This window comes from Antennarius striatus, chromosome 23 (genome assembly GCF_040054535.1).
Source record: "Antennarius striatus isolate MH-2024 chromosome 23, ASM4005453v1, whole genome shotgun sequence".
NCBI classification, from domain to species: Eukaryota; Metazoa; Chordata; class Actinopteri; order Lophiiformes; family Antennariidae; genus Antennarius; species Antennarius striatus.
The window spans coordinates 8,604,750-8,632,500 of record NC_090798.1 but is presented as its reverse complement, the minus strand read 5'-3'; the positions used below and the strand labels follow the sequence as shown (position 1 = coordinate 8,632,500).

Genomic DNA, 27,751 nt, shown 5'->3' with positions numbered 1-27,751 from the left:
ACTCGGGTGGCAAGGGGATGAAAATGAGATGATGACCTTGACCTTGAGAAAAATGGATCAAGGTCAAATTTCAACTCTTGTACACTCAGGAACCAGATAAGATAGAAAGACTAGGGAGAAGGCTAGTGTGAGTAAGACCATAGATCAAAGCTAGTGCTTTAATCTACCTATGCACTAGCTTTGATCTATAGGTCAGGGTAAGTCGCGGGATGTTGCCGCGTCAGCCTTGTTGGTTCTCTGACAATGTCAAGAAGTTAGTTAGCTAGAAAGGCAGAAAAACGGCATTGCAGAACCTCAAATTTTGAGTAAACGGTGTTAGAAGATTGAGAAGAAAGGAGCTTCATAGACAACAAATTAAGTACAGCAGAAACTCATGTTCTCTGTCTGCTGGACGTGTAAGAAGGCAGTCCTCTGTTAACACAGCTACAACAAGCTTATAATGCGATTACTTGTCAATATTGACAGAACAGTCAATGTTAGCTAACTGATGTTGGATAGTGTTGACTTAACTGTAGCTTTTACAGGCTGAAACCCTACTAGAGTGAAAAAAGACATTATTTAAAGCTAGCACCTGAAAATGTCAGTTTTTAATATGAGAGTTGTACCTGACTGACACAATGACAGTTGAAGACCTCTGCCTGGAATTTACTTTGTATTTCAGCGGCAGGGGATTTCAAAATGTGACAGAATGTTTTTATTCAAAGGTCAGGCAGAAAAAAAAAAGTCCTGTTTTGTCTTTCCCAAAGGCCAGTGTGAGAAGGCAAAGTCACTGCAAAAGATTAAGTAGCGCATTGAGCCCATCTTTAAATAATCCACTGATTCTAATAATACACATTTCCACCACAGCATAATGAACGGAGAGAAGCTGAGTTTTGCTGTGATTCATTCTGTACTGTATTCTCTGTTCTTGCTTACCCTCCATAGAAGTAAAGCTGGCTATGATTCATCTTTTATCTAAAAGTTCCCCTGACTACAGAAGGAGTTTTATGACTTCTAGCTTTTAATAATCTCCTCTGAAGCAATGATTGCATTGTGAAAGATAACTACATCTTGGAGAACGGAGTAAACAAATATGGAAGCTGGTTATCCCAGCTAGAGACATCCTCAACATCAGATTAGTTGCTTTCTAACCCCCCTGAATATGAAACTGTCAGATGTGCTGTGAGCTGCGCAGGATATAAAATAGAACCTCGAGATATGCTGCTCCACATACAAGTAATTTGAGAGAGGACTCGTCACTCTGTCCATATTTTTGTTCAACATACAAGAGAAAATCTCGAGTCGTGCATCAGGACACCACCACTACTTGGTGGATGGATACAACATCAGCTGAGACCGGATCTTGTTCTTTCCCACATGTTAACGGATGGATACCACATCAGCAGAGACCGGACCTCATTCTTTTCCGCATGTTGGCAAATGGATACAACATCAACTGAGACCAGATGTCCTTCTTTACCACGTGGTGACAGATGGATGTATCATCAGGTGGGACTGTAACTCTTTCTTCTCCACATGTTGGTGGATCAATCACGGAATGGATTAAACTCCTGTCTCAAGGTTTACTGTACATTAGATACCACACTGCTGAGCCCCAGCACATTCCCCTCCCCTTTGATATCCTCTGCTTTTTTTTTCTACCCTTTTCTCCTACCAATGTTCCTTCCCCCAGCTGTCAACTTAATGTTTAGTCATTTCCTTTCCTCAACCCCTCCATTTTTTTCATTACCCCTCCCTCGCTTCCTTATCCACTCTCCCTCTTAATTGTTCTGCAATTGTCGTAGAGCACAAACTACTCCAGTCCTCCTGTAACACAATACCAGGCCTGACCAGCTGGCATCAAACACACACATGCACATTTGCGTGCGCACACACATACACACACACACACACACACACTCAGTCATTTCATGTGTGTGAAGGTGACAGTACAGTCAAAACAAACCCTATATATGTTCATTAGTATTAGATTTTCATGCTGGCCAAAGAAAAAGGAAAACGTGAACTATTTCATGAGTGATTTTTTTTTACATCCCACTTCAAAGTGGTGATGTATTGTAATTTTCAGTGTTCGTGTGTTCATCCATCCGTTCGTCCATCAAATATCTTCACAACCGTTGCAGATACAAAGATGAAACAAAAAGCACATTACTAGGGCGGCAAAGGGGATTAGAATGAGATGATGACCTTGACATTGACAAAACTAGGTCAAAGTGAAATTTAAACTTTTTTACGCTTAGTTATCAGATAAGATAGAAAGACGAGGGAGAAGGCCAGTGTAAGACCATAGATCAAAGCTAGTGCTTTCATCTGTGAAAGTAGGTCAGGGTAAAATTTAGAAATTCACGGTTGTCGCGCGATGTTGCAGTCTCTGACTGCCTTGGTTCTAGTTTGTGTTGCAAAGGCAATGATTCATTTTTACAGTGTTTCACTGTGGCCTTAAGGAACAATAGAAACCTGAGTGGGTTCCTGCTGAGCTACATAGGGTTACTTGTCAGGAGTAACTACTTCCGCTGATAATGATAAAATGGATCACTGAACCTGCACCAACATAACAAACAGTATGTCACAGTCTAAAACCTGACAGTGACGGGGAGTTTCTAGAAGGACGGGATATGAGGGCACAACTGACACAGAGGGGAGCTAAGAGAAAGTCAATGAGGAGGATATTTTTGGAATGATTACAAATTTTTAAAAATATCATTTTTTGGACAATTTTTTCCTTCAGTAATTGGAAAAGTGAACATTGTGACAGAAACCAGAGACGGTGGGGGCTTGGCCAAGACTGTGGGGATACTACGATTATGGGGTACTCTCCCATACAACTGTGCGTCTTTACTAGTGCATTTAGCAAATGCCCACTATACTGTTTTTAATGAAGAGACATGTTGTTTACTGGCATTTTGAAGGAGGCTGTATTTGGTTTAATAGTATAATGTAAGGCCAATCACGGCCCCTAGATCAAATTTTATGTGGGCCCTTTGTTTTGTCTAAAAATGTGTTACATGGAGCGCAAATCCAGCATGCAGTTCCTTTTCTAAACTCATGGAGGCAGTGTCACAAAACAGATGTCTGTCCACTGCTATAAATCTTCAAAGAAGAAGAAGACTGAGCAATGGACCAATTATAGCCCACAGTGCGTGATGGCGGTACTCTTGTTTGGGAGGGGTTGTCGCCGCAGAGAGCTCTGCAGGTGTTCGCAGCCCGCACTTTGATGTTCAGTTCAGTTGGAGCTGGCTATGTGCGAGAGGCAGGGGTACACCCAGATGAAACACCAGGTTATCACACTACTCTGCGCATGCGCGAGCAGGCTGCAGTTTCCTCTGCTCAGAGCGAGTTTGTTTGCATAATTTTGCGGTTTTTTTTCTATGTTTCTGCGTGTATTTTTCTAGCGTAAATTTAGATAATTTTATGCAATTTCCTCCGGGATTAATAAAGTATCTATCTATCTAATACATTAATTTTCATGAACTGCCACTGTATCAGGTCACAGGGCGTGAGGTGGGGGACACTCCAGGCACAACGCCAGTGCACCGCGGAGCCACACACAAAGACATACTGGCCAATCAACCTGAAGCGCATGTTTTTGGAGGTGGGAGGAAGCCGGAGAACCCGGAGAGAACCCACGCGGCGAGCATGCGAACTCCGCACAGAGTGGGAATCGAACCCGGACCCGCCGTGTTGTGAGGCGACAGCGCTAACCACTGCGCCACCGTGCCGCCCTACACTAATACATATGACAAGCTATCAGAGAGTGACTGTGTTGAAAAATAAAATGAATTCAAGCAGAGGCTGAATATGAAGATGTAATCTATCACAGCGATGTGAGGTGGGTTGACAGGATAACCACACTGTAGTGATGGTTTTTCTCTTGAAAGGAAAATTGGACAGTTTTTGGATGAAAAGGCACAACCGATGCAAAAACTGTCAAACAGAATGGATGGCAGCTTGGGTTTTTTTGGTTAACATAACAAAGCATCTAAAAGCTCTGAATGTCAGCCTTCAAGGAAAAGATGCAGTAGTGAGCCGAATAGTTGTCCACATAACAGCATTTGGGGCAAAACCACAACTTTTCCAGAGACACTAAACAACACAGAGTCCTTAACAAAGTCCTGAGACACACATTTGTAGCCCTTTGGGACGTCATGGTGGGGATGTGGGTGTGCAGAGTGGTGCATAGTCGTCATCACATCCATCGCTGATGAGTTCAATGACGACTTTCAGGATTTTTACGTTATTGAAAAGGAAATGTTTTTAATCCGCTCTTCCTTAACCGTGGACCCTGATGAGACTCCACTTCATCTGATGGAGCTGTTGGAGCTGATGGAGTCGATGGAGCTGATGGAGCTTCAGTCTGACACTAAATGCCACCTGCATATAAGAACACCTGCAGTTTGTTTGAATCCACATATTTGTGTGAACAGACTTTGTTATGAACTTGATCAAGACTCCCACCAACATAACATTTCAGACATATCTACCATGTCTCTCTAACCAGACCTACCAAACGTCCTGAGATCCAGAGCTCAGGTTCACTTTTCACATTAGTTTCAGTAGTTTGTCTGTTGTTGTGTTACCAGAGCAACAAGGTTACTTTCACATGATCAAATCTGGCCCTCCTTACAATACGTTTGGCTACATCAACACTTTGAGGTTTCAGGTCCAGAGCAAAGAGGGCAATGTGTCACCGTTACCTGGTTTATATTAAACATGTTTTAAATAATGTTTGTGCCGTTTTCAAAGACAGGAATATAGTACAGAGGTGATTTACTCTGATGTGGACTGCGGGGATGAAGACGACAAGCAGAACATGAGCGAAAGAAAGTTAATAAGCAACCGTCTCTAGGGATTTAGTACTATTGTCTAGAACAAATATTCGGTACTGAAATAAGCTCAAAATTACAACACAGCAGTTTAAATAATGTCAATTTATTCAAATTCTTAACTCTGTTCACAGGATTAAACTAAAACCACTTGATGGGTGGAGTTATTCATGTTGGTTTTTTTTACTTTTCTGATAAGACTTGACCATTTAGCTAATTACAGGTCAGCTTCATGAGTGTCTGGCTGGAAGTGGTCTTGTCTGGAACCATTAAATTCTGAAGTAGATCTAAATAGAGGGGTAGAGCCATGATTATTTTTAATTTAGTTGAATTGTGCCAACCCTAAGGAGTTGGCCAAGACCTTGGAGAGGAACTTGTAGTCTGTGCAGAGGAGGGACACTGGCCGCCAGAGTTCCTGATGTTCTGAGGGCCACTCTCCTACAGCTCAGGGACAGCCGATTTGTCATCAGGCTTTCCTTGAGCACGGAGAACAGGTCCTCGCCAATTACTGCTCAGAGTTCTCTATAGAACTCAATTGGCAGGCCATCTAGGCCAGGAGACTTGCCAGGGTTCATCCCCTGCTGGGCCACAGACAGCTCCTGCAGAGTGATGTCAGCATTTACACAGTTGTTACTGTCTACTGACACCTTTGGCAGACCGGAGAGAAATGTCATCAATGTTTCAGGTTTCTCAGTGTACTCAGAATGAATCAGTTCCTCATAGAAACCTGCGGTGTATCCACAGATTTCTGCACTGTCCTGCAGCACTATACCATCAATGGATTGCAGAGATTGGATCAACCTCCTCTGTCCGTTTTTTCTCTCCAGCCAAAAGAAAAAGTGAGAGGGAGCATCCATCAGAGCAATGTTATTGAACTTACCACGTACCATGGCGCCCTTGGCAGGCATGCCCAGCCCTAAACTAAAACACGCTTTTGGTCTTTGAGGGTTGTAATGTGCCCAGTTTCTCCTGTGGACTCTGCTAAGTCTGAAGTTCTTCCACGTGTCTCTCCAGATCTCTGACAGATCTAACCAAGGCACCCGAAATATTTTGAGTGTACTGTAGACACAGACTTTTGATTGGCTTCGATGGATGGATTTGCCTATATCCCACCATTGCTGCATAGAGCTAAAATCACTTTTTCGTTTTTTTAAAGCTACAGTATTCCACAAAGCAATAAAAGCTGTTTTTACTAAACCCCTGCTGCGGGTTTTGTAGCCAAAATATAATGTATTTCTCCGTTCCATTCTGGCTTCCAATTTGCTTCATTTTCCACTGTACTGTGTGTTTCCTGGACAAATTAAACACCTAACTTTTTTACATTTATCAAGCCAAAAACAGAGGCTTTTTCTCCATGTCCCTCGCTCAATTAATGTTCGGTGTGCCAATTATCCTTTCACTCTTACTGATGCATTTTTACAGTATTTGTTAGTGCTGGCCCCTGAGACAAACACAACAAACACCAGGGGCCTGTAAGCATGCAATTAATACACACACAGTGGGAGGCAGAGTGATTGGTCGCAACTTCTTGGTGCAGCATGTGGGAGGGATGGCGCCTTGCTCAACGGCGCCTCGGCACCTCCCGCTGTCAGCTCACACTCCAAGGATGGCTAGCGGGGAGCAGGAATCGAACCGTCGATATCTGATCATAAAGCGTTTGCTCTAATGCTGAACCACTGCTGCCCCCAGATCCACTTGTATTGAGTTCATGACATTTCTACCTGTTCTGATGGACAACATTTATACATCTCATCACACGGAGATGATGCTACCACCATTAAATGGGAGAAATCTTTCATCCTGTCATCATAACATTTAAAGGCCACGCCAGTATTTTTATACAGTAATAATGTAATTTCAATCCTTGAATTTGGTGTTTATTTCTCAAGAGGACGCCTTTTCACAGTTACAGCAACACTGTTTAGAGAAAATGTTCACCTGGATGATTCATCCCTACTGTAACTAAAATTAAAATGTAATCCACAATGGTCAGACAAAGCTGATCACATATTGACTGTGGCATATCCTAACGGTACATACATATACTGTATTGCTTTTCGTTCCATCTTCAAAGTAACCTCTGTTTTAAAATGTAGAACTGGGAAAAAGCTTTCTTGTTTGACTGTAGGATCAGACACAGTAGGTTTGACAAGCCTCGTGTTCTCCTGAACTACATTTCTGCAAATAGTTTTTGGCTTGTGAACAATTTTGGAATCTTTGTGAGAGTTTTCTTGATCTGCTGACTGTACATTGGGCAGAAATGAAACGTTAGCCTGATTAGCCTCCTGGCGATGGCACTATTAAGTGGGGGAGACATGCCGACTTCTTAACTAGTTTATTCTTAAAACTGATAAGGTCATTATTGTTGGTGATTTCAATATTCACGTGGACGACAGTAATGATAGCCTCAGTAGTGCATTCATGTCGTTACTAGACTCCATAGGCTTTAGTCAGTGCGTACAGGAATCTACTCACCATTTTAAGCATAGTCTGGACTTGATTTATGGGATTGAAATTGAAGAGTTACTTGTCTTTCCACAAAATCTTATCCTCTCTGATCTGCCTGATAACTTTTGACATTTGGCTATTGTCTAATTTCCTTCCTGCAAAAATAGTTTATATACTAGAAATTTACCTGATCACTATATTTCTAAATTCGGGGAAGAAATCCCAAGTATGCTTAATTTAATCCCACAGCTGAATTACATAGCCGGTCCTTTCCCGAAGTCAGTTAATGTTAGCCATCTCAAATTGATGCGTTTGTTGACAATACAACAGACTCTGCGAAAAACCTTAGATTTAATTGCTCCACTAAAAAATAAGACTATAAAACAGGGAATGCAAGCTCCCTGGTTTAATTCTCATACCCACCAATTAAAGCAGCATTCCCGAAAAACTTGTGTGGAAATGGCGTTCTGCTTAACTAGGAGAACACCACTCTACATGGCAAGCTGGTTTACATAAATACAGAAAGGCACTTTGTTCCGCTAGAGCAGCCTATTATTCATCATTAATCGAGGACAATAAAAACAATTACAGACTCTTGTTCAGTACTGTATCCAGACTGACAAAGAACCAGAGTGCATATGAGCCTAGTATTCCATCAAGTCTCCACAGCAATGATTTTATGAATTTCTTCAATAATAAGATCCTGCTCATCAGAGACAAAATTAATGATGTCCTGTCCTCCACCAACTCTAGTCCTCCTTTAGATCCCTTAGATCCAGAAAACAAACATCTGACTCCTGAACCTTTTGGTTCTATGGATGTCTTTTCTCCAAAACAGATCAGTCAACTGACTAAAATAGTCTCCCCAGTTAAATCATACTCATGTCGGTTAGATCCAATTCCAACAAAACTCATCAAAGAAGCCTTACCTTTACTTAGCAACCACTTCCTTAATATAATTAACCTGTCATGATCAACAGGATATGTACCACAGTCCTTTAAAGTAGCTGTAATCAAACCACTTCTCAAAAAACCTAACCTGGACCCTCCTGTTCTAAATAATTATCAACCCATATCAAATCTCCCATTTTTATCTAAGATCTTGGAGTAAATCAGTTATGTGATTTCCTTAAATCCAACAGTTGATTTGAGAATTTCCAGTAAGGTTTTAGGGAACATCATAGTACAGAAACGACACTTGTCAAGGTTAGCAACGAACTTGTAACTACTTCAGACAGAGGACTTGTTTCTATACTGGTTCCCTTGGACCTTGGTGCAGTTTTTGACACAATTGACCACACTTATTCTATTGGCACGACTGGACAAAAAAATTGGTATTAAGGGTATTAGCGCTGATGTGGTTATGTGGTTACTGCTGTGGTTACTGATGTGGTTCCTGTCTAACTGACCGTTCCCAGTTTGTTAACATTAATAACGGCTCCTCCCAGTCCACTACAATTAGCTACGGAGTTCCTCAAGGCTCAGTTCTTGGTTCAATATTGTTTACCTTGTACATGTTTCCTCTAGGTCAGTGGTTCTTGACCTGGGTTTGATCAAACCATAGGGGTTCGGTGAGTCGGTCTCAGGGGTTCGGCGGAGACGGAGGTCAAGGCAAAACACCCAACACGATGTGTCAGGTTTTTTTGTCAAACACACACAAATCACTGTGTATGTTTGACACATCATGTCAATTCGTGATGACACGCCCCTCTTAGCCATCACTGGCTGCAGGTGATCACGCTACATCCATTAGCCTACCTGTGCTACATGGGATTTTGAGCACTCAGTAGTCGATTTATGCCTGTCATAATGCTATGTCATCTGATTGCTTTCTCAATATTTTAATTCATAGAAGCTATGCTAAGCAAAAAAAAGTGGTCGGACAAATATGTGCAATGTGAATTTACATGTACTGTATAATGGAACGTGATGGGAGTCAGCGTTCTGCATGATTTGCAATGTCAAGTTGAGCAACTCTAGTCTCGCACTGGCAAAAATAAAGGAACAGTTCCTTTAGCTGCATGGAAAACAAAAGAAACAGACTTTACTGTGAAAATGACATAACAGTAGCACTTGCCAAGGTGAAGCCACGCATATCAAAACTGGTCTCTCAATAACAACAGAAGTCACACTGATTTGCAGGTAGGTCATTTCATGTGATTTCATGCACTGTCTTGGTTTTGTTCTTTGAAAAACGTGACATTAATGCACAATTCATTAAATACACCAGTAAAAAAAAAATATATATATATATATATATATATTTATATTTATATATATACACACACACATATATACATATAGATATAGATATAGAGATATATATAGAGGTATATATATATACACACACACAGTATATATATATATATATGTTATATATGTGTATATATGTATACATATACTGTATATATGTTTATATATATATATACAGTATATATATATAGGTATATACAGTATACTATATATATATATGTATATATATATATATATATATATATATATATATATGTCTTAAATTTGAAGAAAAATTTTTTTTTACTAAAGAAGGGTTCGGTGAGTGAGCTTATGAAACCAGCAGAGTTCGGTACCTCCAACAAGATTAAGAACCACTGCTCTAGGTAATTTGATAAGGAAGCACTCCATCAACTTCCACTGTTATGCCAATGATGCGCAGTTGTATCTCTCGATTAAACCTGATGAAGACAATCCATTGGGCAAATTACAGGTGTTTATCAAAGAAATTAAAGATTGGATGACCAATAACTTTTTGCATCTAAATTCTGGTAAAACTGAGGTCATTGTCCTCGGCCCAAAAACCATTAGAGATGTAATGCACAGTGACGTAATAGCCTTGGATGGCATCACTTTTGAGGCCAAAACCACTGTGAGGAACCTAGGTGTCATCTTTGATCAGGATCTGTTGTTTAACACCCACATAAAACAAGTTTCTAGAACAGCCTTGAAACATTGCCAAAATCAGGCATATTCTAATGATGCAGAGAAATTAATCCATGCTTTCATCACTTCCAGACTAGATTACCATAACTCACTTTTTTCAAGCTGTCCCAAAAATTAACTGAAGACACTTCAACTAATCCAGAATGCTGCTGCTTATGCTCTGACCAGGACCAGTACCCAAGATCATTTTTCTCCTGTGTTGGCTTCTCTGCACTGGCTTCCTGTGAAAGCTAGGATCGATTTTAAAATACTCCTCCTCACTTACAAAGCCCTTCATGGCCAGGCATTGACCTATCTGAAGGAACTTTTAGTTCCGTATAATCGATGTAGAGCATTACGCTGTCAACATACTGGCCTACTGGGTGTTCCTAGAATCTACAAAAGTAGGACGGGGGCTAGAACCTATAACTATCAAGCCCCTTTATTGTGGAACCACCTCCCTTCCTCATTTCGGGAGACAGACACCCTGTCATTATTTAGAACTAGACTTAAAACATTTCTTTTTCAAAAATTTTACAATTAAGGCAGCTTACGCTGCTAAGTTCTTTTTCTTATAAACCTACACTGCTGGAGACTCAACATCAAGACTCACTGAGTTCCTCACACCTCCTTCTTCTCTCTGATGCTCTCTGTTACTCCTCCTCTCCGAACTCTCTCTCCTAATCTCTAATCATACCTGACTAACTCAACTTCTTCCCTGGACTCTCTGTGCTCTATGTTTTCACAGGTTTTCTCAGGTTCACCCCTCATCCACTCATCCGCTGTGGACCTGCTCCTCCCATCCCTAAGTATTACCTCTCACCTAACTATCAGCTGGGGTTCTGCTGGCTTTCTTCCTCCGTGCCACCATGCAGCTGTAATTTTGTCTTGAATTAACCAACTATATGATGGGGAACATGTATTGAAGGCAACAACACAGGAGTTGGTGAACGCAGCCTGACTTTCTCGTCCCCAATTCAGCGCCTGCATCAAATAGTCTACCTAAAACCATAAAGACACTGACTCCAACTGGCCTATTTGCCACTTTCTCTCTCTGTCTCTCTTTCTCTTACCCTGTCCTTATCTTCATTTTATTTCTTTTCCGCCCAACCGGTCAAGGCGGATGACCGCCCTCCAGAGTCTGGGTCCTGCCCAGAGTTTCGTCCTCAACGCAGGAGTTTTTCCCTGCCACTGTCGCTTATGCTTGCTCTGGATGGCTCAGTCGGGGTTTTTTAAAAAATGTTTGTTGCCATGATTAAGCGTTATATAAATAAAACTTGATTGATTGATTGATTGATTGACAACACATATGACCAGGCCCATCAGCTCGTGTCTGTGGCCTCGGGGGATAGACGAGCTGCAGCTGGAAACAAGTACTGAGCTGCTATCCTGCTCTATAGTTCAACAGACAGCTGTAGATACGGAAGACAAGCTGAAGGGTGCAAAGAGCCAACTTAATAATTAATTCTGGTAAATCGACCATAAGTACAAGAGTATCTGGTATGAGCATCCAAGATGGATTCAACTCAGTTTGGCCAGTCCAGGCCATCGTAAAAGCGAGGCTGGTATCATTGCTGAATTTGAACTACATTAGCAGGAGATTAGCAGCATACCTTGCAACACCCACAGGAATTACCTTCCCTCCAGCAGACAGAGATGCTCCACATCGTAGCGTGGGACTCGTGTAAATTTCAGACTCTCCTGACAAGTTTTTAAAGACTCTCCAGCACATTTAGAAAGCACCAATTTCACATTTAGCGTAAGCTTAAAACATTTAGCTAGTTTAGGCTAGCACTTAGCTATACTGCTGCAGGCCTAAACTGCTGAGGGACTTCCCATGATGCATTGAGCTCACCATAAATAAGTCTGCCACTGAGATCATGGTCAACTACCACTGACACATCATTACCATCATTATTATTAATATTATTATTATTATCATCATTACTATCATTATCAAAGATGTAACTTTAGTAGTTATTATAAAAACTACAAATTGTCTCTCTTTCACTCTCACTCTCTATTTATCTCCATCTCTTTTTCACTTATATTGTGATTTTGTGTCTATTTTAAAGAACTGACTTAACGTGACTTTGGTGTAGGTGTGACATAATGGGAAACCTAAGCTGCCTTGGCAGAGACAGTCTGAGTGTTGTGTAGTTTATTTACCTTTCATACATTTTTAGTCTAATGTTATAATATACTGATATTCCATAATTTTCTTAATTTTAATATAATTATCCACATTAAATAAAGCATAAAGAGTCTGATCTTACTGGCTTACTGTTTTGAAGCAACGCTGGTAACATTTAAAGTCTTTTTTTCTTTTTTTTTTTACTGAAATGACATGTAATTTCAACAGAAAGAGTAGAGTACCAAAAATATATGTACTGGAATTTATTTAAGGCAGAGTACTGGTAAAAGTATTGGTTGATCTTTAGACACCATCCGTGACACCATCCGTGTCTGAATGTAGAAACCATAAATGTTTGCTGAAAGGAGAGTTAGTTTGTTGTGCTGCTTCCATGAAATGATGAAATGATCAGGAAAACTGAAACAAAGCTTCAAACAAAAGGACAGAAACTGTACAGTACTGCACTACAGAACGTCCACTCCGAGAGTACTATGTCTGGAGATGGGTAAAATGTCTTTGCATGGGTATGTGTGTACAACCAAAACTATAAAAAGGACTAAAAGGGTACTGGATCCTACACACTTCACCTCTGGACCTGCTTGATCTTTTTTTCACACTAAGAGATTTTGATAGGTAGCTATTCAGATGTTCGTGGGCTATTCGTGGTCACATCATCCAGAGGTCAGGAACAGAACTGAAACTGGATAATAAATACAGATGCTCCTCTACTTACGTTCATTCTTTTTACGTTTTTTCGATTTTACGTTTGAACAGACTGTAAAATAATTTTGTAAAAAAAAAATTTTGTGAGTGTTTTTTTGAGTTTAGCGCGCTCTCCGTATTACAAGACGTTCAAACGATCTTACGTTTGACACTGTGTCCATTGTTTACATGGCGCAAACGACAGACTGAATAAGCCTTGCCTCTTCCCAGTTCATCACGTGTTACCCTTGTGTTAAGACGTTGTGTATCTGTGATCTCTGTGTTTACATATATATGTTTTGCGTATTTGTAACCTTAAGCAAATATGGTTGGTCAAAAGCGTAAGTCTACAAGTGATTATTAAAATTGATGGTTTAGGAGTGTTTTATAAGATGCGGTAATAGAATTTACGGATGTACATACAGTATGAACGGTCACACATTACTGGAACGTACAGTAACAACTTACATTCATTTTCACATTACGTTTGGCCGTTCGGAATGTAACTAAAATGGAAGTTGAGGAGTGTCTGTATATACTGACCTTCAGTTCAATCCAGGAGGAAATATCATGAAATTGTTTATTTATTCTAATTTCTACAAACCTGTGACTTGCAATATCTTTTATATACTTTATTTGCTGCATTGTGTTCTGTCTGTTGATGATGAAAAACAGTATCTTATATGATGGATTCCATTCTGCTTTTACTGGAACACCATTCAAAACATTTTGCTTCACCAGCAGTTTCCTCTACATAGTACGAACTACCACAGATTAGTAACTGGATTATATTTCCCGTGTCGCTGTCTCTCTACCACTCGCTCTGGTTATGTTTCTCCACCTCTGTCAGTCTCTCTGTCTTTCTACCACTTTTATTTTTTAATTTGTGCATTTTTATTTTTATTTATTTTCTTTCTGGTTGCATCCTTGTGTCCCATCAAAGGTGCTGTCAGTACTTCAAGCTCCATGACTGAGCTTGAAGTATTGACAGCACCCCTAGTGGCTTCCAGAGAGGATGGTGTCAGTACTTCAAGCTCCATGACTTACATGGGGTTTTAAGTACTGACATGGTACTTCAAGCTCCATGTCAGTAAATCTTATGTCACTGATTCAATCTGTCTCTTTCTCCCAGTTGGCCATCAACATCTTGTGTAGACGGTGTAATCTGAAGGAGATCAGTGACTGCAAAGTAGTGGTAGGCAAGAGTGTAGCCAAACAGCATTGGGTGGTGGTGTGTAGGATGACTCTGGTGGCGAGGAAGTTGAAGAGGGTAAAGGCAGAACAGAGGACAAAAAGGTGGAAGCTGAGCAAGGAAGAGTGTTGCATGACTTTTAGGAAGGCGTTAAGACAGGCTCTGGGTGGTCAGGAGGTGCTTCCAGATGACAGGAAAACTACTTGGTGTGTCATCTGGAAGGAAAACAGATAAGGAGACTTGGTGGTGGAATGAGGAGGTACAGGAGTGTATACAGAGAAAGAGGTTGGCTAAGAAGAAGTGGGACACTGAGAGGACTGACGAGAGTAGACAGGAGTACAGGGAGATGTAGCGTAAGGTGAAAGTAGAGGTAGCAAAGGCCAATCAAGTAGCTTATAAGGACCTGTATGCTAGGTTGGACAGTAAGGAGGGAGAGACTGATCTAAACAGGTTGGCAAGACAGAGAGACAAAGCTGGGAAGGACGTGCAAAGGGTTAGGGTGATTAAGGATAGGGATGGAAGTGTATTGACAGGTGCCATTAGTGTTATGGGAAGTTGGAAAGAGTACTTTGAAGAGTTGATGAACGAGGAAAATGACAGAGAACAAAGATTAGAAGAGCTGGCTGTTGTGAACCAGGAAGTTGCAAAGATTAGTCAGGATGAAGTGAGGAGGGCATTGAAGAGGATGAAGAGTGGAAAGGCACTCAGTCCTGATGATATACCTGTGGAGGTATGGAAGTGTCTAGGAGAGGTGGCAGTAGTGTTTCTGACTGGGTTGTTCAACAGGATCTTAGATAGTGAGAAGATGCCTGAGGAATGGAGAGAAAGTGTGCTGGTGCCCATTTTTAAGAACAAGGGAGATGTGCAGAGTTGTGGCAACTACAGAGGAAAAAAGCTGATGAGCCATACAATGAAGTTGTGGGAAAGAGTAGTTGAAGCTAGACTAAGGGCAGAAGTGAGCCTTTGTGAGCAGCAGTATGGTTTCATGCCAAAAAAGGGTACTACATATGCAGTATTTGCTCTGAGGATGTTGATAGACAAGTACAGAGAAGGCCAGAGGGAGCTGCATTGTGTTTTTATAGATCTGGAGAAAGCTTATGACAGGGTGCCCAGAGAAGAACTGTGGTATTGTATGAGGAAGTCTGGAGTGGCAGAGAAGTATGTTAGAGAGGTGCAGGACATGTATGAGGACTGTAAGATAGTGGTAAGGTGTGCTGTAGGTGTGACAGAGGAGTTCAAGGTGGAGGTGGGACTGCACCAGGGATCAGCTCTGAGCCCCGTCTTGTTCGCTATGGTGATGGACAGGCTGACAGACGAGGTTAGACAGGAATCTCCATGGACTATGATGTTTGCAGATGACATTGTGACCTGTAGTGAGAGCAGAAAACAGGTGGAGGTGAAGCTAGAGAGGTGGAGGTTTGTCCTGGAAAGGAGAGGAATGAAGGTTAGCCGCAGTAAGACAGAATACATGTGTGTCAATGAGAGGGACCCAAGTAAAAGAGTGAGATTACAGGGAGCAGAGATCAAGAAGGTGGAGGATTTTAAGTACTTAGGGTCAACGGTCCAGAACAATGGAGAGTGTAGAAGAGAGGTGAAGAAGCGTGTACAGGGAGGATGGAATGGATGAAGAAAAGTGTCAGGTGTGATGTGTGATAGCAGAGTTTCAGCTAAAATGAGAGGAAAGATCTACAAAACTGTGGTGAGACCAGTGATGTTGTTTGGTCTAGAGACAGTAGGAAAAGACAGAAGACAGAGCTTGAAGTAGCAGAGATGAAGATGCTGAGGTTGTCTTTGGGAGTGACCAGGGTGGATAGGATCAGGAAAGAGGACATCAGAGGAACAGCACATGTTAGAGGTTTTGGAGATAAAGTCAGAGAGGCCAGACTGAGATGGTTTGGACATGTCCAGAGTAGAGATAGTGAATACATGGGTAGAAGGATGCTGAGTTTTGAACTGCCAAGCAGGAGGCCTAGAGAGAGCAAAGACGAGGTTTATGGATGTAGTGAAAGAGAACATGAAGGTAGTTGGTGTGAGAAAAGAGGATGCAAAGGACAGGGTGTGATGACTAGCATCGTATGTGGGTTGGGATTGTCCTTTTTATCCCTGTTTTTCTGTCTGCTCCTTATGTATGTAGATTATCCTGTGCCATCACTCTACAGTGATTGGGGGAGCGCACCTGTTCCCTCTCCTGATTGACTATGCCAAAGCCTTACGACTGCCATAAGGATCCAAAATGATAGTAGCAGGGCATCAGGCAGCGGATCCTCATCCTCTCCATCTTCCAACCAGCCACATATCGTTTTGTATGAACTGCTTAGGTTGAGAAGTAGGGTTGGACTGCTGGTTTATTTGGTAATACTTTTGTCCTGTTTAATTTAGTTAGGAAGGTTAGATCCTGTCATTTGTTTTTCTGTTAGGTGAATTATTATTCTTCTGCAGATAGGATCTCGTTTTGATTGTTATTTTGGCATTAGTCCAAACTGAAGTGAGCTCAACATTTTATTTGGTTCTTGTAAATAAAAACTCTGATTTTCCTTATTTATTTTAACCATTCGTCTGGTGGCTCCTTAGGACTTGGAGAAGATGGGGCCTGTTTGTGTTATGGCTCAGGCACTCCTAGACCGGGTTTAACACAAGGTTAGATGGAGGCAACTGATTCGCTGTAGTGACCCCTGAAGGGAAAAGCCGAAAGGAAATGAATAAAAGGAGTCTATAGCATTATACAACAAAATTGATCCATAATCACAGAATGTTACCATGTTGAACTTATATATCTCATCAGTGTTCATGTCTGTCAGATAGATTTTACCATATTTTATTTTTTCATTAGGTCTTTAATGCAGATCTGATGTATTTCTGTATTTTTTACATTCGAAACATCAAATTGAAAGAGGTAAGCTAACAGAGGGAGGACTTTTAAATGGAAATGTGATTCCCATGGGGACAAAATATTCACATCTTTCTCTACACTTGGCCTACATACTGTCTATCACAGACTTCACCACACCAGACATTTCTCCTGCTTCTGCTGTAGGATCTTTCAATAAGTTCCTCTTGGGGATCCGGCAAAAGCGCAGCTGCAGTGCAGCAGCTACATGCAAACTGGTACTTTAACATATTAAGGCTACGGCACACATGCATGGAGAAAAGAGTACCTGCACAGATGCAATGAAGGCCCTCCTTCATTATTCTGCACAAAACCCTGACCCACAGGCCAGGGAGAGAATCAAAGCCAAAGAAATAATGTGTAAAAACATTTGAGCACACACACACACACACACACACACACACACACACACACACACACACACACACACACACACACACACACACACCATCTACCCACTGTAAGGACAGGAAAGTCATTTCTTCATAGGATGGGAAGCAATTTTAGGTTTTGTGGAAGCAGGACTAACCTTATATAGAGGGGTCAGAAGCAAACATATATAGGAGCCTACAATGTGTCCATGTGACAAAAGCAGATAATAAATATAAATAAGAGGGAGACCTGAAGGAAATAGAAAGAATGGCTATTCAGAAATAAAAAATGAAAGACAAAGATTTCTTTGAGGTCCTAGAGACAAAAATGTAGTAGTGTATGTATAACAGAGTCTAATGGATGATTCAACAACATCAAGCTTGTGTTTACTGAATGATAAAGCATCAAAAACATTTGACTGTTCTGATAAAAGAAGGTGTTTCATGTGTTAAAATATAAACTTTTCACATGTAAATTATAATTTTATCACAAATCAGAATCATTACCTGGACAAAATTGTCAGGTCTGTTTTTACATTATTGAAAATGAAAGACCACAGATGGCACAAAGTAACTTAGGTAACTCAGAGTTTCTTGCTGTGTAAACCAACCATTCTAAAACACAACAGAGAGACAGCCAAAATCATCATCATCATCATCATCATCATCATCATCACATGAGAAAAGCTCTCACTGACGTTTACATAACAACTGTGTGAAATAAATGCTAGAACTAGAGCAGCTCTGACTGCATTTATGGAAGATAAAATCTTCTGACCCTCCTCAGTGGTTTGGCCTCCTAATTGGTGAGATGCTTCTTAGTTCTCACATCTCCCACCACTCAATGTGAGCTTCAATGTTCGGACAAACCCATTCATCGTCCAAAAAAGCAGTTTAATCAATTAGATTCCATAATGTATTAATTAAATCCACTAAGGGGGTCATAATTTCACACATGTCTATTTGTTAGTTGGCCTTTTTGGTTGATTGCTTCATTTGTTAGAAGCATTTCTCAGACTAGTCCTGAGATTTCTATAATAGAGGCTATAAAATGGTGCCGGAGTCTTTAAACGTTGATGTGGATCCACATTGTGATTTAGGCCGTCTTTCAAGATTTATCCCGATTTAAGCAAAAACAGCTAAACTGATTTCCCTAAACTTTGAGGGAGGGTGGACATGGAAACAATAAAATACTCAATTTTCAGTAAACTTGTACATTAAAAATATGCACATAGTTGAATATATATAATGTGGTGCAGATTCAGATAATGATTTGTATCTGCTGCATTAAACATCTATTTGCAGGAGCTGATCTTTATTCTGCTGCATTCCGGTATTAGATGACACATATAAGATTGTTGGCCCCTGACAGAGCTATTAATGCCATTCTAAATGCAAACGATTACTGTGCTGTCTGTACAGTAGCAGAGTTGATTATTGCTACTGATAAATATAAGACAAATTTGTCATTTCTTAACTCTGTCTTATAATTATTACAGGATTTACTCTGAGCTCTCTCATGCAATAAGAAGATGCAGAATAGTTTTCATGTGATTCAGTTATTCAACAGAAAATGTTTCTGTCCTCAACAACTGTAAAATCAATTTCAGTAGGTTAGGATCATTGATTAGACAAAACAAATAAAAATACATCAAACAGTGGGTGAAAATGAATGTTGATCTGACCCTAAAGCGAAAACCGCAACAAGCACACTACTTCCTGTCTGATCTTTCACCTCTATCAATTAGAAAGAGTGAGTCATCTCTCACCCCATCGATACCAAATCGACCTTACCTGCATTGCCGATCAACTGATATTGAAAACACAACACAGTGACCTACATGGACGTTTCACCACCTGTGGTAAATTCACCATACATGCCTCTGACATCCACTCCCGGCAGCCATTGTGCGGTGTCTCACCTTTGAGCAGGGGCAGCGGGGTGAGCTCCACCTGGGAGCTCTGGTAGCGGAACTGGGACGAGCTGTGGGACCTCCTCTGTCGGGCCCTGCGCATCGACCTGCGCGGGAAGCCGTCCACCTTCTCCGCGGACGGCACCGAGAAGCTGGTGGTGGGCGAGGACGGGCTCGATGGAGGAAGCTTGGTGGTCTCCATGATAGCTGCAGGTAGTTGGGATTACACGCTTTTTTTGCGGGATGAATGGAGAAAAAGGATGGATGGAGGAGTGGGTGGCTTTCTGAATCACAGATGGGTTGAAGAGGGATCCGGATGGGTAGATGCTTCGGGGTGATGTAGTGGAAAAGGAGGAGGAGGAGGAAGAGGGCAGGGGGGTAAGAGATAAAGGGGGAGAAGGTCTTTTCTGAATGTCCTGTGTCTCCTCGTCTCTATCAAAGCCGGACTGGCAGCAACAGCAGCAGCATCCTTGGTTCTTCTGCTTTTTACGCACAGATGAAAAATCGCTTGTGTATCATCCCAGTGGAGGAGTAGCTTCCGACAGGCGCGTCTCCTCGATCTCTCACACACAAACGCACGCGAAAACACGCGCACACACGCACACTTCTGCTGCTGTATTGGCGTCACACACACAGACACTAAGTCATTGGTTTAAATCTGGATATTTCTAATTTATCACAAAGCTCGTTAAAGTGAAGAAATCAAAGCCTCCTCTTGTTCATCCGAATAAAACCAACAAACCAGGGTTAAAGCTTCTTCTTCTTCTCCTTCTGCTCCTCGATGCTGCTCTTTATCAATAGAATCAGTGATCGGTCCCGCTGGAGGATGAAGATGTTGATGATATCATAAAATCATCAATCTGGGCCCACCTCGGATGCCGCATCACTGATCTTCGCTCAACCGTCAAAGCGGCCACACCTGCTTCTCCAGTGGATGTTTTACCCTCCGCGCAAAGCTCTCCTCCTCCCACCGAAGCCTGTCAGGGCGGGGAAAGAAACGCTCCCTCACGGTGCCGACATGTCCAGTCCACCGGCCGACGCAGCACCGAGCCTCCCTCCTCTGCGCCGTCTCTTACCTCCGTGCGCAAAGGAGATTATAATAGAGAAATAAAATGAAAGCGTCCGTCCTTCCTGGCAGTCAAAAATAAAAAAAAATGGAAGGCCTGTGTTACACAATAGCAGATCGTCTGTGGCTGTCAGACTGACACGTTCTACTCCTGTCCCCCTTCTCGAATCCCGTTATCCGGTCGTCCTACAATGTCTGAGCGAGCTGTTAGACGCACGGAGTGAACCGGAGACACGCAGGAAACCAAGGAGCTGGCTTTCAAAATAAAAGAAGACAGATTTATCTGGATTGATCCACTCCCAGACATTTAATAATCTTTCGCTTCTCTTTTGCACGTAGAATAAATAATTTTCTGGCTTAGTGGATTTGGTTTATTCACAGAATAATCATTAACAAGCATTTCTGGCAGTTTGGTGGGAAATCTTAGCCCATTCATTGCGGACAGTGGGAATATTCCAGCTTTACTTGTTACTTGAATCCATCTTGCTTTCTACACACTGGAGGTTTCCAGGGAAATAAAGTAGCATCAGAGAACCACCACTGTGCTTCACTATAGGAGGCTTCTTTTCAGCATGATGCATCAGTCCTCCTCCTACAGAAACTGTTCAAAACATATTTTCACAAACAGTAAATTTATCTAATCAGAACTATTTATTTAATCAAAAAACTGTAAAAACATATTGTATGATTTTCTTTGTCATTCCTCCAGATTCTTTGGGTATCTGAAAACACTGACTTACTTCAGTTCTTAAGAATGCATCCTTTGAATTGAGATATTGGTTTACTGAAAGACATCAAGGAAAAAAAGTGAAAAAATCTCATATTTGAAAAGCAAGTTGTATCATGGAGCTATCAGACAGTCACTGCAAATATTTTACTAAGCGCCCACAATGCAGATTATGCACCAATATTTACTTCTTCTACGCTAACGCCTGGACCCACGAGGCTGAGATTGAGGGACACGTAAAGGCAGAAAGACTGCGGCAGAACATTTTTATGATCATTGAGCACAGGTCAAGGTTATTCATAAAGAGCCACAAGATGACATGGACAGTTTGTCATGCTGTAATATATTAAATGTGACCTATTCTTTGTACAGTGGAGTAGTGTTTAGCACCATTACCTCAGCGAAATGGATCTGAGTTTGAATCCCAACCTAGGGCAAGGTATTACATGTGAACTGATGGCTCTAAAAGTCTTTTGTAGGTGTGGATGTCAGTGTTGTTTGTTTTTGTATGCGTCAGCCCTGTGATGAAATGTTTTACATGCTGTAAAACAGGGATAGGCCCTGTAAAAACGAATGGGTTACTTTTAAAATGAGCTGATGGACTTTTTTGTTAAATAAGATAGGGCATGTCAACAAATGTTTAATAATCACATAAAACCAACATTATCAGAGCTCATTTATAACATGTGCTCCTGAATGCTGCGGCACACTTCACATGATCCACTTGTTTCAGTGCTGGAAAGGTCTCGTAAATACGCTTTATTTTGAAGGGGTCGGCCGGATGTTTTGTCACTCTGCTGTGCCGTGTGGCTGTTCATCCCTAAAGGTGGTGCAAGGAAAGAGTTCTCACTGCAGATGACGCTATAGGAAGGATTTATTTATTTATTTGTCTATATTTATGTGACATGGCTTCGCTTCGTAAACACAGTTAATTATAAATAAACGCGCCTCGTGGTTTACGTCAAATCATAAATCCCAATTCCTCTGCGGCTCCTCTAACGAACTGAGGTTGGCTGAGATTTAGCCTTGCGTTCGCTGTTCTGACGCTTATCTGCGCTTCTGCCTGCACAACCCCCCCCCCGCGCCTCCAAAAAATCTCTTCTTTCAAGCCACCTTTCATATCAGAATTGAACATATTTGTGTTTGTATGCAGGAATGGAATTCTCTTGACCATCCATTGTTCCATTCTCTACCTGCTTATGCTTTCTTTTATTTAAAAAACAAAAAAACAAAAACGTGGAATCGCTTCGGTCTCCTCCTCACGGTCACACATTATGTTCCGCTGAATGACCTTTGTATTTGTGTGTTTTCACCTAGTGCCACCTCACACAGGTCTCACCTACTGTAAATACACTTTGGGAGTATAATCGGTACAAGGGCGTGCGTAGCGCCGTGCGCCTACGTCCATCCATCCTCCCTTCTTCCACATCCTACCCTGTGTTGTGTCACGGATGAACTCGACCGGTTTTGTCTTCCAAGGAAAAACACCGTCCCCTAAAATGCAGGTTGGGAGCACTAATCTTTATGTCTTCATGATCGTTTACACTCACCTGTGAATCTGTCCTCAGTGTGAACGTATCTGTGCCAAGACCCCACGATAAAACAATTGTGCTGAACAGCAAAAATGAAATACAAATCAAATTAAATCACAAAAATAACAACAATAAAAAACAAGGCATGAACTTCTTTTACTGTCTGATGTGAAAAAACTAGTGTTGCTGGGATACTTGCTCCAAAATGTTGGTGTGAGTGCATGTGTTCAGTGGGAGAAAGCAGCATGCGTTCTAATGTAAATGTTCACATCAGATATGGAAGTGGAACCAATCAGAATTGAAAAGGTCGGATTCATTTCATATTCAAGTGCACCAACTCTGGGTTAATAGGTTTAATCTTTCTTTATACATTCTTCATATCTACAGATTTAATGTATATTATAATCTAGAATCTAACTTATTGTAATATCCAATCATTGTCCTCTAGGAGCTCAGAAAAAGAGAGATCTCCTGTGGTATTATGCAGTGTTGAAAATAAGGTCAGGGATTGGTGCTGGGATCCTTCCAAGTTACTAGACGTAGGTTCAGACGCATCAAATGGACTTGGTATGGTGAGTAAGGAAAGCAGAGATGCAGGATGGGGGCTAGTGTCTTCATTCAAACTTGGCTTCGCAGTAAAAGCAGAACCAGGAAGCTGTTCCGGATCCACTTGAGGAGGTATTGAAAGACAGTGAAGAAAGGGATCTTGAAAACTTGGAGGTGAATGTGAAGAAGGGTGACTTGAATTGTCTGGACTCCCTGCGAAGTGTTTTTGATGCAGCCGTTGGCCAATCATGGGGCAACCATGGGCTGCTAGACCTGTGTTTTCTGATGCTACATGATGAGGCGGCACGGCATTTGATGGAGCCATTAAATTTGCGTCTTGTTTCATTAGAGAGTCATTCATTACGGAGAAACAAGAGTTTGCTGACACTGAAAAACAGTCAAGAATGGCACCTTGCCCAGATTGAGACTTAGCATCTGTGCTGAGAGAGCTGGCACAGAGGTGCTTGACATCTGTCTGACTTGATACGGTGATGGATGGAGGATCATCACTGAACAAAGAATGGAACACTGGGAGAGTAGAGAAAGAGCTGGACGTAACCGAGGTTTCAGAAGACAAACTGGTTGATGAGTCCAATATAGGAGCTAAAAGGGTGAGACGAGGACTATTAACACAGTCACTGCTTTGACGACTATGGCTGTGGATTGAGGAGGTAGAGCGCAAATCAGCATGCACTTGAGAAGAAGCTGAGGCTTGGCGAGGGCTGGATCTCAACTGACAGTCTGCAGAGGGGGAAACTGACTCATTGTTTGTTGCACTGCAGGTGGTTCGGGTTTCTCGGAGGCAGCAGGAGTGTTTGTGACCCTCCAGAACCATTGTGTATTGGTGGAGGTTTCTTTTTAATGAGGCAATCTCCTTTCGAAGGGTTGAATTTGAGTGCTCTAGATGCTGGAGTTCCTATGCAGGAAAAGAGAAAGCGGGAGAGGTGTGATTGGGTGCAGTGGAGAACAAAAAGACAACTAGTTGATTCAACAATTAGTTGATTCATCATAAGAAAAATCGCAAACAATAACTGCATTGACTGGACTAACTCTACAACCAAGCAATACTGATGACACTCTTCTTTGAGGTTCTATTGGAGTGCTTTAGAGGAGAAAGTACACCAGCAGATGAAACGTTCCCGAACTTAGAACTTGGAAGAAAATATTACCCTGAACTGGCAGAACCACAGCAGAAGTTAGTTGGCAGAGTGAACAAAGTTGAGAGAGTGAGCAAAAAAAAAAGTTGAACCCCTGCTTAGCAAAACTCAGAAGGGTAGTATTTGCTTTCAGGAAGATCACTCTGACCCTTTGACTTCATTACCTAGAATCTGTTATCTTTGTGATCAAAAGAGTTGTGGTGATGATGCTTCTCTGAAACGTGCTTGAATGACCCCCAGAGAGCAGAACAGAAAGAGAGGAACCGGCACAGAAAGTGAAAGAAGACATCCACAGCCATTCAGAAACACCATAAGTACAGAGTTATCCACCCAGCAAGAGGAAGAATAAATAAATGTAGGAGGGGTGATCGAGCAAAATGTAAGCAGGATGGAGGAGAAATCCTTCAACGATAAGGTTAGGAGCAGCATATAAAAGCACAAGTTTGGATTTCATATAGTTTTAAAGAGAGTATTATAGCGCATTTTATAGGTTTGTTTATCAAGATTTGTTCACGACTCTAATCGTATATGACGAATCATATGTTAACATGTTCAAATTTGAACTTTGTCAGATATGCTTTGTGCAAAAAAAAAACCCCAACATGTTACAGATGTACAGAGTGACAGATATACTGATTACTATATTCCCTCAGGGTATTAAAAGTTATCAAAATACATGAGCTAGCACCTCTATAGCTTCTTAATAACATGTTATACCTGCTTTATTTACAATTTGAATCCATACAAATCTCAGAGTATAAAAACAACACATTGGTCTTCTACAGATAATTATGGGTCAGACTATTACAGCTTTCACTTTAAATTTTAAAGTTTAATCCAACTTGTCATTTGATGAGTTTTATTAGTTTGTGTAAATGAGTTTTTACCTTTGGACTGAACCAGGCTAGTTATGTTGTGACAATCGTGTGTGTGTGTGTGTGTGTGTGTGTGTGTGTGTGTGTGTGTGTGTGTGTGTGTGTGTGTGTGTGTGTGTGTCTGTGTCTGTGTCTGTGTGTCTGTGTGTCTGTGTGTATGTGTTTGTGTGTGCAAACCAAAAGCAACAAGAGCCATTCTGCTAAAGAAGTGAATTTACAAGAAAAGGTTGGGAGCATATGCAACACACACCATGTTCATCACATAGCCGGTGGGCGACCGTCACACAGATAGAAAGCAACAGAGTCACAGAGTTAATGAAAATGTGGAAAAGCAGTTTTTATATACAGCAGATGGCCTCATGGCCTGAAAGTATACGTCACATATGACAGATTAATGGAGATTAACAGTTAATCTACCATAACATGATGAAGAGTATTGTGGAGAGTATTTTATTTGTTTAGCTGCACAGAAACAAGAAAGGTTATGTAAATAAGGAAATGTAGGGTTTATTTCATGGAGTGATGTAAAGCAGCAACAGATTCCAGGTAAAATTTGATACTTCCTTATTTTCAGACATGAATTTCTGAAAATAAGGAAGTTCTGATGGTTCTGACCCAAGCTGTGCAGAGATAAAACAGGTTGCAAGCACGCATCTAACCCTCTGAAGGAGTCAATTAAACAGAAACAAGGGTGTGAACCTCGTGGAGTTCGTCCGCTCTCTCTGTCTGCTTCTTCCGGCTCTTCCTCGCACAGTCTCTGTTCTTATCTTTTCTTTTATCCCCTCTCTGTCCTGTCTTTACTCCCTCGCTCTTCTGTAAAGACAAGTGCAACAAACATCTGGGGTTAATGAAGGATGGATGGATGGATGGATGGATGGATGGATGGATGGATGGATGGATGGATGGATGGATGGATGGATGGATGGATGGATGGATGGATATATACTGCCACACCTTTACTCGTAGATGGGAGGCCCTCATCTCTGGAATTAATTAAGTATATAAAATAAGCAGCTGAAGACGAGACAATTATAATCCTCTGATCTTAAGAATAGAATAGCCTTTATTGTCATTGTGTCAAACACTATGTGTTGAATACAACTAAATAAAAGTCCATCAAAACAAGCATGACAGCAAATTATTCATTATTCACTTTCTACACTACCCATGTAAATACATTTTCTGTCAGTGACAATGTGTGTAATGTTAATTGTTAGTCCTCATATACTGTCATAAAATCCTAATTTCCCAGTTTGGGATGTGGGTTGAATCCTATTTCTGTTATCTAATAGTTCTTTACTACGTTTGATGTTTGCACAAATGTTATCCTACATTTTCAAAAGTGAAAATTTCCACCTATCTACACCAAACACAGGTGTGGATAAGCGTAAATGTAATATTATGGTCTGTTTCTCAATTAATTAGATATAGGACTTACCGATGCAGGGGTGTTCTCCCATGGCGGCAGGGAGCCAGGACTGTTGGGTTTACAACCTGTGTCCATGAATAACGGGGACATCTGCCGACTGCCCGGTGTGAGCAGGAACCCATCCGGGATCATGCGCACAGCCTTCCCGCAGACGGAGGAGTTGCGCCTCTCCGCCGTGTGGAACAACTTGTTGACCTTGAACGTATGAACACCAACCTAACAGTGTTCGTCTGGTGAGCCTCGTGGATTACGAAACCGGTGGGCTCGGTATCGTGACGCAACGTCATCAGACTTTCACTTTCTTTTTATTTTAAGTCACCACTTTTCATGACCAACGCTTCGGTGGGATGTGCTGCGTTCACTGCCACAAGCTGGTGTCGTTTAAAAGACGTTCATCTTCAGCACTACCAGAGACCGACATGTCGAAAAACATATTGTAGTTGTACTGTTAAACTTGTCGTTAACTAATTGCACCTCGTTTACCGACAAGTTCCTAATACGCTGCTATCGTTAAACGTCCTCAGAAAAGAGTTAATATATGAAATATTCCCGATATATTGAACGCATCATTGCGGATAAATAAGAGAAGACGTTTCCGGAACAAGTCGGACCAAATGACCAAATAAGGATGTGTTTCCTCCACGTGTGAGAAATTCCTGAAACGCGTTTGCCAAGAAATGAGCAAATAGTCCACATCCTGGAGCCCCCACTGGTTCTCAGTAGGACATGATGGGAAACGAAGAAAGAGCCGGTTTCGACTATGTGTATGTTTAAATTTCTTTCCAGGAAAGTAAAAAAGGGATGTAAGAGGTGTCAAAATCACTGCTCAGCAAATCACCCACTAAATTTATGGAGGTCAAAGCAGTTGTAATATTTAAGGTTGAAAATATTTCAGGCACCTGACAGTTAAGATAAGATAGTCCTTTATCATTGACAGTTCAATACTTCAATTCAAAATCTGTTTGCCCCTCAACACAGTCTGGGGTTTGAATTTCATCGCCTTGTGTGATCA

The 27,751-nt window shown here is 41.3% G+C and overlaps 2 protein-coding genes across 3 annotated transcripts in view; both read right to left on the bottom strand.

Moving 5' to 3' along the window:
- Positions 1-20,640, bottom strand: part of ppp2r5b (protein phosphatase 2, regulatory subunit B', beta) — a 43,964-nt gene extending 23,324 nt beyond the window's left edge. The window contains exon 1 of the mRNA XM_068307864.1: positions 19,417-20,640. Within this exon, the coding sequence (XP_068163965.1) occupies positions 19,417-19,609 (193 nt within the window). The 5' untranslated portion in view covers positions 19,610-20,640. The remainder of the gene's footprint in view (positions 1-19,416) is intronic.
- A 1,454-nt stretch (positions 20,641-22,094) lies between these two features.
- On the bottom strand, positions 22,095-27,094 carry batf2 (basic leucine zipper ATF-like transcription factor 2). 2 transcript variants are annotated; one of them, XM_068307866.1, is made up of 4 exons: positions 26,749-27,094; positions 26,265-26,293; positions 26,010-26,123; positions 22,095-24,194 (listed from the first exon to the last, which is right to left on the bottom strand). In XM_068307866.1, exons 1-4 carry the CDS (start codon positions 26,768-26,770, stop codon positions 23,151-23,153), a joined length of 1,209 nt encoding a protein of 402 aa, XP_068163967.1. In that variant the 5' UTR covers positions 26,771-27,094; the 3' UTR covers positions 22,095-23,150. The 2 variants fall into 2 exon arrangements, with proteins under 2 accessions (XP_068163967.1, XP_068163966.1); XM_068307865.1 differs by lacking the exon at positions 26,265-26,293 and having other exon boundaries at positions 26,749-27,091.
- Positions 27,095-27,751: the final 657 nt, after the last annotated feature.